The sequence below is a fragment of the Pseudorca crassidens genome, chromosome 14 (assembly GCF_039906515.1).
Source record: "Pseudorca crassidens isolate mPseCra1 chromosome 14, mPseCra1.hap1, whole genome shotgun sequence".
Taxonomy (NCBI): domain Eukaryota; kingdom Metazoa; phylum Chordata; class Mammalia; order Artiodactyla; family Delphinidae; genus Pseudorca; species Pseudorca crassidens.
In genome coordinates, this window is record NC_090309.1 from 90,979,973 (window position 1) to 90,999,856 (window position 19,884).

Here is a 19,884-nt window from a genome sequence, read left to right on the forward strand (position 1 = left end):
ACTCTCCGCCCAGCAGGGCAGCTGCTCTGGCGGGTGGGCCTGAGTCAGCGCCTCCACTGTTGGGCGATGCTTTGGTAGAAGAACTTCAGTGTTTTAAGTTACAACTACCTTGTCCTTTTATGGCGTATCCCATGATTTAAAAAATTAAGCGTCTGCAACTTCCATACAGCTTCTCGTAGAATTTGTGATGACATAACTTAAGGTTTGGTGTGAAAAGTAGAAATAACATTGGAGAAAAGCATGCCTCAGTCTGAGTGACATAGAGTCTAGACATTATTCTCTGACTCACTTGTGTGCACGTTTTCCGGTGACTTGCGACCTCGCATTTCCTAGTTCCCGATGTCAGTAGGAACGGGGACCCATTTGTAGCCTCATCCATTGTTGAAGCAATCGCGACGGTGGACAGAGCCATAAACTCCACGCGGACGCACTTGTTTGACAGGTATTTGCAGAGGCGGGCGGGGCTTCAGAGGGTGATTCTCGGACGCAGTTTTCACCGGTTTGATGGGAACAAAACACGGTTTTAATTTGAAAATCAATAAACAGTGTTGGTGTTAACTTTGCTGGGGGTTAAGATAACAGAAAGATGCTCCTTTCCAAGTAGAAACTGAACTATGATTCACAAATAGAACATTTAAACCATTTTTTGACTCATTATTTTGGCTTGTTACTCAGTGACTTGGCAAAAACAAAGCATTTCCTAAGCCCTTCGTGCATTTGTTCATCTTGGCAATTCTAGCGTGTTTTTTCTGCATTTGAGCTGAAATAGTATATTGGTGTTTTTTTCTACTGACGTAATTAATTATTTGTTTTTAGTGTCTTTTGGTTTTGTTCGTTTGTTTTGTTGCCTTCCGCTTGGGATGAGTAAGGTACGATACCTTGTGTCTGTAGAAACGTAGCCACAGAAATATTTAAGAGCGATAGTTCTCCTTTGGGCGCGAGTGACCTTTGTTCTCAGTCATCTGTTCCGTTCTTCCCTTTTCTTCCCGAACACCCGCTAGCCGGCCCCGTTCCCCGAACGACCTGCTGGCCTTGTTCCGGTACCCACGGGACCCCTACACTGTGGAGCAGGCCCGGGCCGGGGAGATATTCGAGCGGGCGCTGCAGCTGATTCAGGAGCACGTGCAGCACGGCCTGATGGTGGACCTGAACGGAACGAGTCAGTACCCGGGCGGGGTCCACACCCCGCAGATCCCTTCCCCATGACGACGTCCAGCCTGTCGGGCCCGGGGTCTGTGATGATCGCGGTCACGTGCGGGTTGCCTTGAGCTGGGACAGTCCTGTGGCTCCCCAGGTCTGATGGGAGACCCAGCAGTGACCTGACATGTGCTCAGCACGGGTGGTCGTGCTGTCCTGGCCCCCGGGCTCTGACCATCGGGGCCTCTGGACCAAGGAGCGCCCCTCGGAGGCCGTGGGTCCAGGTTGGGGCTGTTAGAGAGGACGCTGATGGAGCCCCAGCAGGTGCCGCGCAGACGGCGAGGGTGAAGCCCCCCGCTCCTCTGCCCGCTGCAGGGCCCCGCCCGAGCCTCTGCAGGGCCGGAGGGGGATTAGCGCCCAGACAGTGTTTAGGAGGAAGCGTTTTCCTTGCTGACCCTTCAGCCGTTCAGGACTTCTCAGGGCGGCTGTGACAGAGCAGGCGTGCCAGCCTCGCCCTTCTCTCTGGGGAGGCGGGAGATGCCAGGCTGTCGGGTCTGAGCCCGACGCCAGATGGCGATGGCAGCCCAGTGTCCTATCCCTGCAAAGCTCCTCTCTCGTGCAGGCCTCCAGCGCTTGTGTGTCTGACTGCTGCTCCCCCAGCCTGGGAAATGTCACCTCCATCTCTTTACTGCTTCTCTATGTGGGTACTTAGGACGCTGTCCTCTGCAGAGGGGAGCTGCCACCTGTCTTCTTTAAACGTACACGGGCGTCGGTCCCGAAGGGAGACGCGAGATGCGTGGTGACCACCCCGCGGCCGTGTGGGGAGCGTGGGCCCTGCGTGTGGAGCCCCAGGCGCCGGTCTGGGAGAGCTTGGAGCGGGAGCTGGTGCGCCAGGTCCTTCCCAGACTTCCCTGCGGGAGCTTCCTCACCTCCCTGCTTGTTCTCTCCCGGGTCCCGGCACTGCTGTTCGGTCCGGTAGGCCCAGCTGGCAGGGGCCCCGGGCCAGCGCTCGTGCCCGCCTGGTGCCCGGGCTGCTGAGGTGTGTCTCCACCTTCTGTCCAGGTTACCACTACAACGACCTCGTGTCCCCGCAGTACCTGAGCCTGATCGCCAACCTGTCGGGCTGCACGGCCCACAGGCGTGTCAACAACTGCTCGGACATGTGCTTCCACCAGAAGTACCGGACGCATGACGGCACCTGCAACAACCTGCAGCACCCGATGTGGGGCGCCTCGCTGACCGCCTTCGAGCGCCTGCTCAAGGCCGTGTACGAGAACGGCTTCAACACGCCCCGTGGTATCGACCCGGGCCGGCACTACCACGGGCACCCGCTGCCCATGCCCCGCCTGGTGTCCACGGCCCTCATCGGCACCGAGGCCATCACCCCGGACGAGCAGTTCACCCACATGCTCATGCAGTGGGGCCAGTTCCTGGACCACGACCTGGACTCCACGGTGGTGGCCCTGAGCCAGGCCCGCTTCTCCGACGGGCAGCACTGCAGCTCCACGTGTAGCAGCGACCCGCCCTGCTTCTCGGTGGCCATCCCCCCCGATGACCCGCGAGCGCGCAGCGGGGCGCGCTGCATGTTCTTCGTGCGCTCCAGCCCGGTGTGCGGCAGCGGCATGACGTCGCTGCTCATGAACTCCGTGTACCCCCGCGAGCAGATCAACCAGCTCACCTCGTACATCGACGCCTCCAACGTCTACGGCAGCTCCGAGCACGAGGCCCGCGCCATCCGCGACCTGGCCAGCCAGCGGGGCCTGCTGCGCCAGGGCATCGTGCAGCGCTCGGGCAAGCCGCTGCTGCCCTTTGCGGCCGGGCCGCCCACCGAGTGCATGCGCGACGAGAACGAGAGCCCCATCCCCTGCTTCCTGGCTGGCGACCACCGCGCCAACGAGCAGCTCGGCCTGACCAGCATGCATACGCTGTGGTTCCGCGAGCACAACCGCGTGGCCGCCGAGCTGCTGGCGCTGAACCCGCACTGGGACGGCGACACCGTCTACCACGAGGCCCGCAAGGTGGTAGGGGCGCAGGTGCAGCACATCACCTACCGGCACTGGCTGCCCAAGGTGCTGGGCGAGGTGGGCATGAAGATGCTGGGCGAGTACCGTGGTTACGATCCGGGCGCCAACGCCGGCATCTCCAACGCCTTCGCCACGGCCGCCTTCCGGTTCGGGCACACGCTGGTCAACCCGCTGCTACAGCGGCTGGACGAGAACTTCCAGCCCGTGGCGCACGGCCATGTGCCGCTGCACAAGGCCTTCTTCTCCCCGTTCCGCATCGTGAACGAGGGCGGCATCGACCCGCTGCTCCGCGGCCTGTTCGGCGTGCCGGGCAAGATGCGCGTGCCGTCCCAGCTGCTCAACACGGAGCTCACCGAGCGCCTCTTCTCCATGGCGCACACGGTAGCGCTGGACCTGGCCGCCATCAACATCCAGCGCGGCCGCGACCACGGCATCCCGCCCTACCACGACTACCGCGTCTACTGCAACCTGTCGGCCGCCCACACCTTCGAGGACCTGAAGAACGAGATCAGGAGCCCCGAGATCCGGGAGAAGCTGCAACGGTGGGTGTGGGGGGACAGCCCAAGGGGGTCGTGGCCCCTGGATTTGAGTCTCTGTCTGTGCAGCCTCGGGGGTGGGGGGCACGTGGAGACGGGGAGGGGGCAGGTTGAGGCTTGACTTCAGAGATGAGGGGCCCTGTCCGGCGGGCCTGATGGGAGGGGTGTGGAGGGATGAGATCGTCGGGCAGGACGAGACTGGCCCGCGGGCGCTTCGGGGAAGAGACCCTGCTGCAGCCTTGGGAGCCGGAGCGCCAGCCCTTGGCGCCGCAGGACGGGCGGGCCCCCAGCTATGAGGCTTTGTCCGGAGTCCTCTCCCTAAACCTGCTGTCCCCCAGACCCGGGCCTGTCGCCCGTCCCCTGCACCCCCGTCCGTCACAGGCAGCAGCCTCCCCGCTCCTGGGAGAGGGCTCACTGGGCCGGGGGCACGGAAGTGGAGGACGCCCAGCGCGTGGGGCAGGGCCCCTGGAGACCCCCGGGCAGCCCCTCCTCCGTGGGCCCGCAGAGGCCAGGGCCGGCCCTGTCAGGCCACGAGGGGCCGGCGTCTGGCGGGACGGGGCTTCCTGCCTGTAGCGGCTGCCTCCTCCCCAGGATCTCTGCGTCCAGATCGCTGCTTAGACAGGGTCCTCACGACTCCCCCGCCCCCACCCCTCTCGTGTCCAGTCTGCCCTGGCTCCTTAAGTCCTGTTTTTCTCGTTAATTGTTCTAGTCTCTCTGGGGGGGTCTTTAATGGAAATAACCACTCACTAGAGTTTTCCCACAAGGGTCCCCTGTAGCCCGCTGGTCACTGTGTACTTACAGTATGTTTGAAAAGGAAAAATGCTTTTCTGTAAAGGCCCACGTGGGTCATTTTCTGGACGCTCCTGCTCACTAGGAGGTAAATCGCTGATGCTTCGGTCACACGCTTGACGCTGCGGTTCAGGCGTGTCCTCTTCAGGGCCTGGCCTGCGCCTTCCGGAGAAAATGCCTTTTACTCGTAGTTTATCGCAGGTTGTGAATAAGCGAGCGTCACGCTCTACAGTTGAAGATGTTCCGGTGTTCGTTTACATAACAGTGTCAGGTTGCCCGGTACGTAAACGCACGCTCCCCCGGTACAGGGACCTTTGTGGCACGGGCTGCTCAGCTAGGGTGTGTGGACTGTCTGTGTTCTTCATGCTTGAATATCCTCCGTTGTTCTTGTCCAGACTGACGAGATCACTTTCCCGGTGTTTCTTTCCTTTGCCCAGCGTCTGTCAAAGCCGTCTGCTCTCCAGCTCAGCGCTGCTGGGGGCTGGGGGCCCTGAACCTCGAGTTCCGGGGACCCTGGGGAGGCTGTCAGTGTGATCCACCCCCAGGAGAGTCACGCGCTTACCCGCCTCTGCGTCAGGCCTGACTCACTGAGTGGGGATGAGACAGGTGCCCGGGCAGAGTGACGACACGGGACAGTGCGTCCCAGCTGTGGGACAGTGATGCTGTCAGGGAAGAGAGGCTTTTAGACGGGGCTTAAGGGAGCGTGTGCTTGCACCTGTGTTAGTGGCATCCGATCAGATCTGTCCATTTCTGGGTGCACAGCGAGGGGGAAGTGTGGCCTGTGCTGGGGGGCTGTGAGCAGGAGGGTGCCCTGCTTCGGTCTGGGGTCTGCGGGGCCCACCTGTGTGGCCAGTCCCCCAGGGGTGGGGGGCAGACGGAAGGGGGCCCTGCCCAGGAACGGGGTGTCTCCTTTGGGAAAAGCCCCTGCAGGCGGAGAACCAAACTTGCAAGGCTCTTTCTGACTGTGTTTCCATCTGAACTAAAGTTCAGTGTGAACGTCCTTGAACTTGGATAAAGTTCAGTGTGAACGTCCTTGAACTTGGGGAGAGTGAGGATGGCGTGTCCTCGGACTGAATGCCCTTCCGGCAGCTTCGCGCTCACCCTGCTCCTGAGAGGGGGAGCGCTGAGGACGGCCCGGCACGGCCCTGTCCGCAGTCCGCACCCCTAGTCCAAGCAGGTGGAAAAGGCGTCTCGGTTACAGGATGCACTTAAAAGGCCCAGTGGAGCTTTGGGTGGCAGCTGAAACGAAGCCATCATCGTCCGCCCAGGGTGTCGGGAGAGATCAGATAAGAACAATGTTAGAGAAGTTGTCAGCTCTTTGCTTAGAAGCATTTATTTCTAAGGAATTGGAAGAATTTGATGAAAAAGTTTGTTCTTGAACATTAGACCTTGCTGTCTTAGTCTTTTGTGCGATTCCCACTTAATAAGTAGCTGCTTCACAGCAAGTGTGTTTTCAGTGTACGGCAGGATCCCAGTATTGTTTTGAAAACGTGTCTTTAGCTGTGTGTGTAGCTTATTCTTCATGTGTATCAATGACAAAAACACTGGAAGGGTTTCCAGTAAATGTCAAGTTGTCTCTAAATAGGCAGGAAAGGTGTGGTTTTAATTTCCTTCCTTGTGTGTTCTTGGCTTCTCTAGCTTTGTATGATAAATATATCCGTGTGTGTATTTTATCATGCGTATATGAACGGGAAATAGCAACACATCTTTAAAACATAATGGATAGATGCTTTAAAGAAATAAGTGGATTTTACTAAGTGAAGACCTGAATAACGTCAAATAATGATAAAGAAGCCACGAGGGTTTTATTTTCCGCTGGTTGCTGTGCTCTTCACCAGGTACGGCTTTGCTCAGTGAATTGAAGGCTCTGCTTGGTCTCGTAGGTTGTACGGCTCCCCGCTCAACATCGACCTGTTTCCCGCCCTCATGGTGGAGGACCTGGTCCCCGGCAGCCGCCTGGGGCCTACCTTGATGTGTCTGCTGAGCACACAGTTCAAGCGCTTACGGGACGGGGACAGGTAAATGCAGATGCACCTGCCGCCAGGTAATTCAGTAGGTGGCCGTGTGCCGGCAGTGTTTCTGGAAGGTGGCCTGTGCTGGTCCATCAGAGGAGCTGCCCCTGCTGATGTTAGTGCACATTTCTTGGTCTTCGTTTTCTGAGTGGCTCACAGTAACGTTTGAGTCCATTTTTAAGTGATAACCTAATTGAACCACTTACGTCTCATCACTGGCGAAACTGACTGTGGGGAATATTTTAACCAGCCCCCTGGGGCTTTTCCGTGTCGTGTTTTCCCTGAGCTTTGCTCTCGTTCTGGGGAACGCAGGTTGTGGTATGAGAACCCGGGGGTCTTCACCCCCGCCCAGCTCACGCAGATCAAGCAGACGTCGCTGGCCCGGATCGTGTGCGACAATTCAGACAACATCACGCGTGTGCAGAGGGATGTGTTCCGAGTGGCCGAGTTCCCCCACGGGTACAGCAGCTGTGACGAGATCCCCCGGCTGGACCTCCGCGTGTGGCAAGACTGCTGTGAAGGTGGGCGTCCCGGGGCCCTGCCGCTCACCGGGGTCCGTCCTCCTTCACCGACAGTTTGGGTGGAAGCTTAGTGCCTGCTAACGCACGGGCTGGAATCGGCACAGCAGTGAGAACACAAACGAAACAGGCGGCTCTAGGGGTCCGTAAATTCTGGAGTGTCCATACCGAGCAGTACTGTGGAACCCGAGGATAATTAAAGTCATGGTTTTGAAGAATTTGTAATGCCAGGAGATAGGAGTTAGCAATGAGAACTACTAAGTAAAAGAAACAGACAGCAAAACTTTAATGAGCTTAGCTCCCAGCTTTTCTTTAAAACCTATCACACGTCTGCATTTCATAGCCTGCCTGTCTGTCCCCGCAGATAAAATATGAACAAGAAACAGATCGCAAAGCTTGCCAGACATCAAATTTAATTTTAAAACTGCGTGCTGTGTGTTCTCAGTGTCCAGAAGAGCTTGTGTAAGCAGAGAAACGTGCCATAAATCACCTCCTGAGGAGGTGGAGAGTGTGACAGGCAGCTGCGCGGCGGCCTCACCCAGGCACCTGGGAGCCCGCGAAGGCGGCGGTGCCTGTCCTGCCGCCGCGGCTGTTTCTGGATGCGCCGTCCAGGCGGCTCCTACGCAGCATTCCCGAGTCGGGTCGTAGCTAACCTCGACCGCACGTTCTCATTTGAACATAATTTCGGTTTAATTCCAACTGTGATCAGAGACCCAGGGAACATTGCAATGGGGGGAACACTGAGGACCCATTCTGGGTAACCCCACTCTTGTGGTGAGGAAATGGGGCCCCGAGCCTGGGGCAACACCACGGGCCACACAGCCCCTGTGGGTGAGGTGGGCAAGGAGGGCCCAGAGCCCCGGCCCCCGGCCCTCCGCCTCGGCTGGCGATGGACACCAGGTGCAGAAACCGGTTTTCTTTTGCACCTCGTTATTTCCGCAGGAATAGCCCTGGCCAGGTGGTTCTCGCTAGTAGTTAATTTTAATGAGCTGTTATTTTCGTTAGTAAGTGTTGAAATCTGGGTCGATGCACGTTCTGTGTGTGAGTCAGTGTGTCTGCTGTGATTCTGTGTCTGTGGCTTCTCTCTGTGCGTACGTATGATGTACGTAACTAATACATGGGATACGTAATACGTTAAATATATATATAATGAATACGATTTGCAACGTTGTAGGAGAATTCACATACATATTAAAATTTTGCTCGCTACATGCCCAAGTTTCCAAAGCATTAATTTCTCATTTTTATAGCTGTTGGGAACTTGGTGGGTTTTTTTTCGCTTTTTAAAAAAAATATTCTGACTAGTATATTAAGGTCACAACAGTTTTCCACACACATGGCGGAGAATTTGATTCTTGTGTTTGCAGACGGTTGTTCTCTTTGAAAATCATTGGAAAAAGCCAGTCTTTCTTTTCAGATACAGAATCTTCATTTTCTGATAACTTTACCAGATAGATTCCCTGTAGCTGCTTAGAAAGGAACAGAGACAGGTTTTCTGGTTTTTGCTGCAGAAACCCGAAGTCCTCTGAGAGCCTGAGTCTTGGATCCAGGCTCCGTCGTCTGTGCCTCATTCCAGAGCCTTTTCTTGCTTCCGCTGGACAGTCAGAGGCTTAGGCACTTGGTACAGTTTCCAGCATCCTTTCTTCTGGATTCTTTTCCTCTTAGAAATAGCAGGCATAGCCCTCAGCTGACAAAACTTAAAGAATGCTCTATAAACTTTATCTGTTTTTATTTTAGTCCAGAAGCCATATCTAAAAAGTGGCGGGAAAAAAAAGAGTTATGGTTTGACAGAACCAAATGTCGGTAGCTGTTATTGACACCTCAGTATTTATAAAAGACTCACTTACAGGCTTCCCCAGTGGCGCAGTGGTTGAGAGTCTGCCTGCCGATGTAGGGGACACAGGTTTGTGCCCCGGTCCGGGAGGATCCCACATGCCGCAGAGCGGCTGGGCCCGTGAGCCATGGCCGCTGAGCCTGTGCGTCCGGAGCCTGTGCTCCACAACGGGAGAGGCCACAGCAGTGAGAGGCCCGCGTACCGCGAAAAAAAGACTCACTTAACCCAAACTTTCTTAAGCTTCATCTCTTAATTGTGTATTTGTTTAATCCAAGTACGAAACCTGCACACGTGAGAAACCTAAGAAACTGCCCTTGGGAGGATGCGTGTCTTTTTCTCTTGACCAAAGTTAGGAATTTCAGCCTCTCTGTGAGGACTGATGAGTCACGGAGAGGAGGACACACACATGCACACACTTCTGAGATCACTGTAGAAGTTACTGAAACAGTGCCAACCACTCCCGTGTGGGCAGCACAGCAGGCGCATGCCCCACCCGGAGGAGGGTGTCGTCGGGGGGCAGCACTGGGGGTCGGGGGGCTCCAGGCCGCTCACCTGGGGTGGGGAGGGGAAGGGGAGTGGGGACAGTGCCTCCAGCGCTGCCGACCTCAGCGCCCCGCGTGTCCTGCAGGAAGGACAGTGATACTTGCCGAGCTGTTCTTAACGTCCCCTTCGTGGGACTCGAGACCCTAACGTGTCTGCGCTTTGCCCGCAGACTGCAGAACCCGGGGACAGTTCAACGCGTTTTCCTACCACTTCCGAGGCAGGCGGTCCCTTGAATTCAGCTACCGGGAGGACGAGCCAGCCACGGATGCGGGGCCTGGGAAGATGCCAAGGTACGGCCGAGCCCCGCCGGGACCTGGGACCGTGCACCCTGCCAGCTGGCCCTTGGGTGTGGGGGGGGTGTGCCTCAAGGGCACCCATGCAGCCACTCCACGCGCCCCGCCCTCGGGCCTGGGAGCCGCACACCCTTGGCTGTGTCCTGAGTCTCCCTTGCTTCTCCCAAGCAGAGCCGGGATGCCCGAGACGAGGCCCAGTAACGCCTCGGCCACCGCCTTTGAGCGCCCACCAGTAGCAGGGACCAGCGACTTCCGGGAGTTTGTCCTGGAGATGCAGAAGACCATCAGGGACCTCAGGAAGCAGGTTGGGCGCCCCCATCCTCACCTCCCCGGCCTGCCCGGCCCCTCTCCACCCTTGGGCCCGGTGTGCGTTTCTCCCGTGACGGTGAAGGGAAGGTGCTGCCCACATACCCCTGGTCCTCGGCCTGGGAGCCTCCAGGGAGGTCACTTTTGTCTCTGCCCTTCTTTCTGGCTTGGCTCCAGCTGGGCCGCATTGAGCTGCCCTTGGACCTCCTGGGACCGGGGACCCTCGGCCGTGGGCTGCCCACTGGCGCGTTGGGTGAGGGGCGCGGGTTCCCCCCGAACACTGGCTGTGAGGGGCTCCGGGTCAGGGCCATGCAGAATTCAAACCTCAAGTCCTGCCCAAAGCCTCCTCTTCAGGGATGACTGTTAAGCCTCTGCTCCCAGGGGGATCAGGAGGTTTTGATGGAGGTCGGGTCCCCTTGGGCGCCGGAAGGGCACCGGCACATCTGTACTCTGGGGCTCTTCCCTGGGGGTCTGCAGGGTTTGCAGACCTCCGCACCCTGCCCCTGCCGTGTCTGCGCGGGGGTCTCAGTGTGATGTCACCTAAGTGGGAGTGAAGAGTGAGATCTCAGGTTAATGGGATGCATGCAGAGGGTTCCAGAGGGTCCCAGTGAGAAGGGCTTCTGATGCTGTGGAACATTCCAGAGACAGGCCTGCGAGTTGGGGATCTGTGGTGCAGGCCACGTCCTGCTTCTGGGGGTCTCAGTCCGCGGGCTTGGAAGACGTTTGTATCTTCCAGGGAGAAGTGCGCCGGCTGCCCTGCATCTGCTCTGTGCTTGCCCTGTAGCTTCTCCTCCTGCCTAGGGGTCTGGGGACAGAGTTGACAGCCTCAGGTGCTAACAGACTCGCCACGGTTGGGGGGGTGGGCAGGGGGAGGACTGGCCTGCCCCAGCTGGCCTCCCGCTGGGTTCAGGGCCCGGACAAGAAGCCCTTTGCCTGGAGCTGGAGACAGAAAACCCAAGCAGACCCTGAGCTGACCACACACAGCGTGCCCAGGGTGGGGCTGCACCCTTGGATGAGTGTCCAGGGCCAGACAGCTGACCCCTGATCCCTGAGAGTCCACAGGGAGCAGCAGAGAGGCCTGGTCGCTCTGCACACATGGGTCAGGCTGACCAGACGGGGATGCAGGACGGGGCGGTGAGAGGCTGGCCACCCCGCGCCTGGCGGTGCCCATCCCACACCTCGTTCATGAGTCAGTTGAGACTCGGAAAACCCGAACGATGGTGGGCTAAATAAAGGAGGTGGAAGTTTGCTTTCCTCTCACGTATCCCAGAGGGAAATGGGCCGGGGCTGCCGGACCCTCCACGGTGCAGAGGCCCCAGCGTTTCCAGCCCCCGCCACCCTGTCAGCGCCTCCCTCCCAGCAAGAGGGCGGCCCCAAGCTGGGGCCGGTGTGCGTCGGGGTCAGCAGCCGGTCACAGCCCAGAGCTCCTTTGAGAAGCTGGTGCAGAATGCTGTTGTCACCCAGTCCTGCGTCGGCATTCTCTCTGCTTCTTTCTAAGGTTTCTCTTCTCTTCTTTACCGGCTACTCGCCGTACTTACAGTCCGTGCACTTCTGGCCTCAGATACGGCGGAGGTCAGGCTGTTGTCATGGAGCTTTTGGACAAACAGCTACCAGCTGCCTAACGAGTAAATCTGAGGTTCCAGGAAAGTGCTTTAGACATTCACCTCGGTCCCCGTTCGTCGTGAGGCATCGTTTCAAGTGAGGGAGCAGGTGCGCGGTACCCAAGCTGCCCGCTGCGTCCCGGTGACCAGCGCTTCTGCTTTGCCGCAGATACAGAAACTCGAGTCTCGGCTCAGCACCGAGTGCGTGGATGCAGACGGCAGCTCGCGCGCGGACGGTACCACATGGAAACGGGATCCCTGCACCGTCTGTGAATGCCGCGTGAGTGTGGATGCCGCGGGGGACCCGGGCAGGCAGCAGGGCCGTCAGGGAGCTCAGCTGTGGGGTCCCCCCCACGTCCCTTGAGAACTCAGGGCTCTTCCCCCGGAGCCGTTGCTGAAGGTCGATACGGACATCACCGCCCCTGGTCAGCGCAGGGCTGTCCACACTATTCTCGGTCCTGGAGCAAGTGGACCGAGGGGGCAGTGGTGGCCGCAGGGGAGAGGGGCCTGGCCGCTGCCCAGGCTGGGCGGGAGTTTTGGGGCGGGGCTGGGAGCCAGGACGGGAGGACGGCGGGCGGGTCGGTGCACATGGGGAGGGGACTTCGTCCCCTGGCTCTGGAGGAGCAGGGGTCCGTCCAGTGTCCCTGGTGGTTGTCAGGTTTGGGCAGAGCCCTGTCCTCCCAGCTCCTCTCTAGCCGGACCTCCTCCTGGTTGACACCCAGGGACGTAATCCCGGGGTCCCCAGTGGGAGGTCAGAGCTGGGGGTGGGGTGAGATGCAGGGGCCGGGTCCCCAGGACTGACGGGCTCGGGCGCCGTCTCTCCTCCAGGACGGGCAGGTCACCTGCTTCGTGGAGACTTGCCAGCCGGCCGATTGTCCAGCACCCGTGAGGGTCGGCGGGGCCTGCTGTCCTGTCTGCCCGGGAGACTCCATGGGGAAGAAGCCCTGAGTGCCTCTGAGCCCTGAGCTTCCCCCTCATCCCCTGGAGAGCGAGGCCGGAGCGGGCAGTGCAGGGGACAGGGCACAGCGAGGCCGGGACGTCTCGGGGCCACGGCACGGAGCCGTGTCGGAACTCGCCCAGGGGGCTCAGGCCGGAGTGCTCGCCAACAGACCACGGAGCAGACACGTGTCCTAACTTCATGTTAGACTTCTCAGGTTTTTATTTAATTTTTTCTAAATGAAAAATTGGTGCTACTATTAAATTGCACGATTAAACCATTGAGGCTCCTAACTTGATTTCACCTAATGTCACCGTTTCTTCTCAACTGAAAGTTAGTCCCGCCTGGTTCTGGTACCAGGAGCTTGCAGAGTGGAGCCGCCAGAGGAGGGACACGGGATTGGAAAGAAACTCAGTCTCTGGCACACAGAGCAGTGTCTGCGGAGCGTGTTGGGTGACTGGTCTGGGCAGTGAGCACATCCCCCCAGCCCCGGCCCTCGGCAGCTCCCAGGGCATCACCTGGACCCACAGGGCGGATGACCCCACCGCCTGGAGCAGCAGCCCGTCCTGCGGCTCCCGACTCCTTCGCCCGGGATTGGAAGGTTTTTCAGCCGCGTTTAGAACAGGTCTGCGTTCACCTGTAACTTGCACGCACGCTGGCTGGTGTGGACCAGATGTGAAAACCCTCCGCTCCACGCCACGGTACCTACTGACCTGCGCGGCCAGCGTTAGCTGTGGCCAGCGCGTGCTCTGTCCCACCAGAGCCCACAGGAGGGCCACAGTGCTCTAGATTCTTCTTCCAACGGGAGGAGTTCGAATGTTGGGACCTTTCTAACTTCAGGTTGTGTGAGTGCATTGAAGAAAAACGACCAATCCCTATACCTCATTTCTGTTTTCACAGCGTGTGTTGTTTGATGAAATTTCGCCCATGCTTTAGTTTTAGATACATCAGAAAAACCATTTCCACTCTGCAAAAGTTCTCGTAGGATTCAGTGAAAAGCAACTTCCATACCTCATGGTCTCCGTCTTTTTAACTGACCAAAACCTCCCGTCTTGTTCCAAATACAAAGTGGTCTGTGTTCTGAGAAACATGTCCCTGGACGTCCTGCTCAGTTCCGCAGACCTGAGTGTCCACAGCGAACCGGGTCCTGTGCTGGGCGCGGATACAGCGCCCACCTGCCCTTCCCACAGGAGACCCTCGAGGACCCTGGCCGTCTCGGTCCGAGGGGCCAAAGCCTGTGGCCCGTGTGGAGCTCATCACGGGGTGGGGGAAGGGAGGCAGGGCTCCCGCCAGCATCCAGCAGGTAGTGGGCAGTTTGAAAGCCTGGTTTCGGCCCAGCACAGGCCTCCTTCCCGGCCACAGGAGACCCCAGTGCCTGCCCTGCTAACATTCCAGCCCGAGGACTCGACAGCAGCTTACACACGGTCGGCTTGAAGTCTGTCCTCACACATCACTAAGTGATCAGTAAAAACTCCAGTGTTTCACAGGCACGGGACTTCTTCTGAACTAATAACTCACACTGAGTAAATAACCAAATCTTGGAACCAGTCTCTGTAAGCAGAAAACGGATAACTTTGTCTGAAAGTTGATGGCTGTGTAAGTTGCTCAGGTATAAAATCCCGCCTTCTGGAGTGTTTTGGTGTCTGAAGGTGCCCGGGAGGTTTATCTGGTTTCACGCAGAGGGTGGGTTTAGACAGGCAGCCTGGCATGGCGTTGTCTAGCCCGACGGGAGGCTGGCTGTGATTCACAGAGAAGTTCTGCGGTTGCGGTTGCAGTGGGAACGTCTGCAGAATCGGCCATTTGATGAGGTGGTGGGAGGGGCCTGGACACGCCTCCAGCCCCGTGGGGAGCTGCGTGTACATATTCCCTGACTTTTCTAACCCTTTGCCAGGAGCAAGTGCCTTTCTTCTGTTCATTGTAATCAGTCCGTCACCAAAGAGCCGTTTGCACTATGTAACGATGCCTTTCAGTTCCAATAAATGGGCCACATTTTCAAACGGACAATGGGTGTTCTTCTTTTCATGAGCTGATCCCAGAGGCGGGTCCCCTGGGGAGCCCTGGGTCTCTGCATGGACCACCATTCATAGAAAAAAGTGGAAAAGGAAGAAAAACAAGGGGATTAGTTAAATGGAGGCTGTCCTCCCCTGTGGCTGGGATGCTGTCCTGTGGACAGAGCTGACCTCCGTGTTGTGAATTTTGGGCAGGTTGGGGGCGAGCTCCCAGGAGAAACCTCCAGCCCCTACCCCACCCCCGAGGTTTCTGGCTCTGTGGCCAGAAACATGTGACCGTGTGACAGCTTTCCAGCCCCTGGTGCCCTGGGTCCAGGCAGGAGAGAGGATGCCGTCCTGAAGGGACCTGGAGGGATGTGAGCGTGTCTTTGCAGGAGCTGGAAAAATCGTGGCTCGTTAGGGAGTTACCACAGGAAGAAAACTGAAAGGGAAACATCCAGTACTGAAGTTTTTGAATTTGCCAAATCAGTTCAAACTTTGTGATGAGACACTTGAACTTTCGCGATCCTGCCTCACTGCAGGCAATGCTGAGCCCGTCCGCCGACGCTGCCCTGGGGGGCTCGCCCTGGTCACAGGGGAAGGCGAGGGATTGCGCAGAACGACTCGAGCAGCTGTCTTTTCTTCGAGTGACAGATGTCGTGTTATGTACGTTTTTGTGTCACGTGAATAAGCTTCTCCACGTAGTGTTGGGTGCTCGAGGATCCCCGTGAGCTGGAGCTCGGGAAGCAGGTACCCAGGTAGAGTGGCTGCAGAAGGGCGTGTGGGCCGCAGGTTGATAGAAAGACTGGACGATGTGGAGGCCAGGCTGTGGACCCGGAAACGGGCCTGCCTGGACTTCCTCTCCCTCCCCCAAGACCCAAGACCAGCACCTGTGCTGTGTGCCGGCCACCCTGGCGTGCTGACCGCACCTGGGATGGATGGTGGCCCCCTGGCCCATGGAAGGACCATCTGTCAGTCTGAGGTAGGGGGTGGGAGAGAGCAGTCCCCCTTCGGCCAGATTCTCAGCAGGCACGGTGCCCCAACCACCTCCCCAGGGGACCCAGGGTCCACAGTCCATTGCACTCGGCTGGAGGCCGCCTCTGCCAGAGGCTGGGGCCCAAGGTGCCTGGCCCACCTGCAGCTCACCTGCTTTCCACCCCTCGGTCAACAAAAGACAAATTAAATGAGGCACTTTCCTGGTCAGAGGTTGACCCAGGTCAACACAGCCCCGAGCACCCTGTGCCATTTCAAATGAAACGAAGTGGACGATGTAAAGTTGGCAAAAGCGTTTGTCTCTTGCTTTAGAAAATGAGGAGAGGAGAAAAACGGTACAGATGAACCGGTTTGCAGGGCAGAAGTAGAGACGCATGTAGAGAACAAACACGGACACCAAGGGTAGAAAGCGGGGCGGGGGAGGGTAGTGGGGGTGGGGTGAACTGGGAGATTGGGATTGACATGTATACGCTATTATGTATAAAATAGATAAGTAAGAAGAACGTGGTGTATAAAAAATAAACTTCAGAAAAAAAGAAAATGAGAGAGATCGATACAAAAACAATCAAGAGAGGGATTCTGAGATAATTATGGTAAAACCTAATTTCTTGATCTTGGTGGTTTTCATGAGTTTCTTTACAATAATTTATTAAGCTGTCGGTTCACTTTTAGGTAATTTTTTGTGTATTTTATTTCATAATAAAAATCTGAAGTCATTAGAAAGATATTTAAAAATTAAGCAGTTTCAACAGTTGGGGAGCAGGGAGATATATGGGACCTCTCTGTACCTTCCTCTCAATTTTGTTGTAAGCCTAAAACTGCCCTTAAAAAAATAAAGTCTTATTTAAAGGAAAAATGAGAATGTATGGAAACATTCCTTGTGCCTTCTTAAAATACTCACACCTGTTTCCTGTGGGCAAAATTATGTGCTCAGTGGCATAAATAGTTGTGTTTTGTTTGCCAAATGATTTGCCAAAAGATTCTTCCTTATATGTGTGTGTACAGCTGATTCACTTTGTCATAAAGCAGAAACTAACACACCATTGTAAAGCAATTATACTCCAATAAAGATTTTTTTTAAAAAAACGATTCTTCCTTGTGCTTAGAGAATGACCCAAAAGCATTTTTTAAAAAGAGTCTTTTCTGACAGTTTCAGGGAGTCACCTGAGTATGTTTCTTCTGGTTTCACCACCGCATCACCATCCGCAGCTGTAGCCATGAGACCCTAGAACCTTGGAGACAGATGGGGGAGCAGGATGAGCACGTCAGCGACTGGGGTGCGGAGTCCTCTGTCCCCGAAGCCACCGGAGCCTTGCATGTCCCAAATGCCCACCATGGACGGTTGGGAGTCTCGGCTTGAACAGCTAAATGGGTTGTCCTGTAATTGCAGAAGAGGGGAAATGGGCCCAGAGGCGGGGCACCTGCACCGGGCCACCCGCAAGTGGAGGGCAGCCCTGGGGCCCCCTGCAGCCAGCTTATCCCAGGCCTGTGTCTGTCCTGTCCCGTAGGCTCCTCTGCAAAGGCTCCTTCCCGCTGTGCGGCCCTTTGGGCTGCCGTCCTGTTTTCTTTAAGCGGCTGCTTTGGCAAAGGCCCTGAGCAGAGCACGTTCCTGCTTCCTCAGGTATTGAGTGTTAAGGTTTCATGCTTGAAATCTAGTTGTGGATTTGCCTTTTATGCTAATGGTAACAGATACTCTCAGACCCAAAGCCTGGAGGCGTTGACAGGGAAGGCAGCATGTTTGAAGTTGGAAGGTTCCAGAGGCTCTAGTGGTGCCTATTTCAATGTTTGTGGGATTTGTGAAAAATAGCTCAGGCTCATTTGCTCTTTCAGCGTCTGGATTTCTTTCTCCAGAGACGGGGTCTCCAGAGGAAGGAAGCCCGCCAGAACGTCTCCGTGGTCTTTCCCACGGCAGCCTTACCTCCTGCCGTAAATGTTTCCCTAACTAACAGAGTGATCTCGAAGTCAGGCTTTTTTCCCATTATAACTCTGAACATCAGCCTGATGCTGGTCTAGTCGGTTCTGCCAGGAAGCCCCGTTTTTCAGAAATAGCTTCTTTATGGACACGTTGGTGTTACTGGGGAGGGAGGGGACAGTCCCTTTTCGCTTGCAGGGACTGTTCAAGGGTAGAACGGTGAGTCCGGTGTGGCTTTGCTGTGCGGGAGGTTTGGGGAAGGAGAGGGGTAGGAATCTTCTGATTTTCATTATAACCTTCTTTCCTTTTCCAACATTGAGCATAATCTTAAGTATCATGGAAAATGTTATTTTGGATGTGTTTTATCAAAATCGAATCTCTCTGTAATGGTTGTTAACCCTCGATTGAAAGCCCTAAACTTCGGAGCTGCATGACGTCATTGTTACATGCTTTTCCCATTAGCTTCATCCTTCCTGGCACCCAGACGAATTCTCCTGTTGTTTTATCTTTGAGCAAAACAAATCAGGGTACACAAACAGAGCCTCTGCTGGATGACTTAATTTGCAGCTGTTCTCACAGGAAGTCCCTGTAAAACATTGGTGTTTGTGTTCTTTAAAAATTACGGCACCAGAAATTAACTCAGAGAATAGCCACGGTCACCATTTCTTGTAATCGTGATGCAGCGTGAGTAAAGTGAGAGGGGACGGGATGCTGGTGCCGCCTTGGCCGTATGTCCGCGGAACATCTCAGCCGGGCTGGGTCTCGCCTCTGCTGCCCGTGGCCCCACAGAAGTCGGGAATCGTGGACCCAAGGCTCAAACCCACTTCTTCTGACTGAGGCCAGTACTTTTCTCATTTCACCAAACTTAGAGAAAATGAACACCTACGTTGAATTAACACTTTGATTCATGCTATACTTCACCCAAGGTGCTGCTAGAAATGCCTAATTCATCGAATGTTCCTCACATGGGGGGACGACATTCTGTAACTTTGGGAACCTGAATGCTTGAAGTATGATTTCCTGTTTGTGCTGAACTACAATCCTAACCACGCTTCATTCGCTTACGGAGACGCTGCGCTCGGGGCCGCACGTGTGTGTGTGCGCGAGCGCACGCGTGTGTGTGTGCGTGTGTTGTGTGTGTGTGCTATGTGTGTGTACTGTGTGTGCGTGTGCTGTGTGTGTGTCCTGTGCGTGTGTGTCTGTGTGTGTGCGTGTGTGTTGTGTGTGCGTGCGTGTGCACGTGTGTGTGTGTGCGCGCGTGTGTGTGTGTGTGTAGTTTAATTCACACCACCTGTTCCTGCTGTGCAGACAGCTGGGGGGTTCATATCAAGTGCCTAGTGCAGAACCAGGCTCTAACACAAGTGCCGTAGGAGTGCGGTTCTCTTTCTGGCCACTTGGGCACAGCTGTGCTCCTGGAGACGTCTCCGATCCCCCAGGTTCCACATTTAGTTCTCAAAATAACAATAAGCAGTGACTTGTGTTTTCATGCCGACAGGAAGGAGGAAGAGGGTGCTGAAATACTTCATAGGCTCTGCCTGAACTTAAAGGCAACAGAGTTTGCATGAGAAACTCCCTCATTGGACTCAGAATATTGTGAAACGAGAGGCCAACGGCTGACACCTCAGGTCTTGCAGAGGCCGGGATACACCTGGACACAGCCTCAGCCCCCAGCCTCCTTCCCGTGTGACTGAAGCCCGCCGCCCTGCCCCGTGCCCCTTTCCTGCTTTTGTGTCTGCCCTTGTCCTTATCCTCCTTACGTGAACTATTCCCATGCACCCGCTGCCCACTGCTGACCACCTGAGCCCCTGGCGGCCGACCTCCGAGAAAGTACCAGTGGGAGCGGGGCGCCCGTCGGCCTGAGCTGCTCTGCGGACTCACCCGTTATCGTTCCTGCGCTCAGCTCTTACGTCCTGGCCATGTTACAGACTCCTTAGTGACCCCCTCTTACCTTTATCTCCATGAATTCTTACTTGGTACGTACAAGAGAATATTACTCAGCCATTAAAAAATGAAATAATGCCATTCGCAACAACATGGATGGATATAGAGATTGTCATCCCGAGTGAAGTGAGTCAGGAAGAGGAAGACAAATACCATAGGATCTCACTTACGTGTGGAATTGAAACTGTGATACAAATGAGCTCATTTACAAAACAAAAACAGACTCACTGACATAGAGAATAAACTTACGGTTACCAAAGGGGAGAAAGGTTGGGGGAGCGATAAATCAGAAGTCTTGGATTAACATATACACACTACTGTATATAAAATACATAGTATATAAAATATATATAAAATAGAAACCCAACAGGGACCTACTGTATAGCACAGGGAACTGTACTCAGTATTCTGTAATAACCTATACGGGCAAAGAAGAGATGTATATATATATACACATATATATATAACTGAATCACTGGTGTACCCGAAACTATTACTGTAAATCAACTACACCCCTATA

The 19,884-nt window shown here is 55.7% G+C and overlaps 1 protein-coding gene across 3 annotated transcripts in view; it reads left to right on the forward strand.

Annotated features, from left to right (window-relative positions):
- The window catches only part of PXDN (peroxidasin), a 65,608-nt gene extending 51,074 nt beyond the window's left edge, over positions 1–14,534 (forward strand). For all 3 annotated transcript variants that reach the window (XM_067703821.1, XM_067703823.1, XM_067703822.1), the window contains 9 exons: positions 334–442; positions 1,002–1,159; positions 2,200–3,703; positions 6,370–6,504; positions 6,811–7,019; positions 9,563–9,683; positions 9,858–9,990; positions 11,763–11,873; positions 12,422–14,534. In XM_067703821.1, coding sequence (XP_067559922.1) covers positions 334–442; positions 1,002–1,159; positions 2,200–3,703; positions 6,370–6,504; positions 6,811–7,019; positions 9,563–9,683; positions 9,858–9,990; positions 11,763–11,873; positions 12,422–12,541 — 2,600 coding nt within the window. In that variant the 3' untranslated portion in view covers positions 12,542–14,534. The remainder of the gene's footprint in view (positions 1–333; positions 443–1,001; positions 1,160–2,199; positions 3,704–6,369; positions 6,505–6,810; positions 7,020–9,562; positions 9,684–9,857; positions 9,991–11,762; positions 11,874–12,421) is intronic.
- Positions 14,535–19,884: the final 5,350 nt, after the last annotated feature.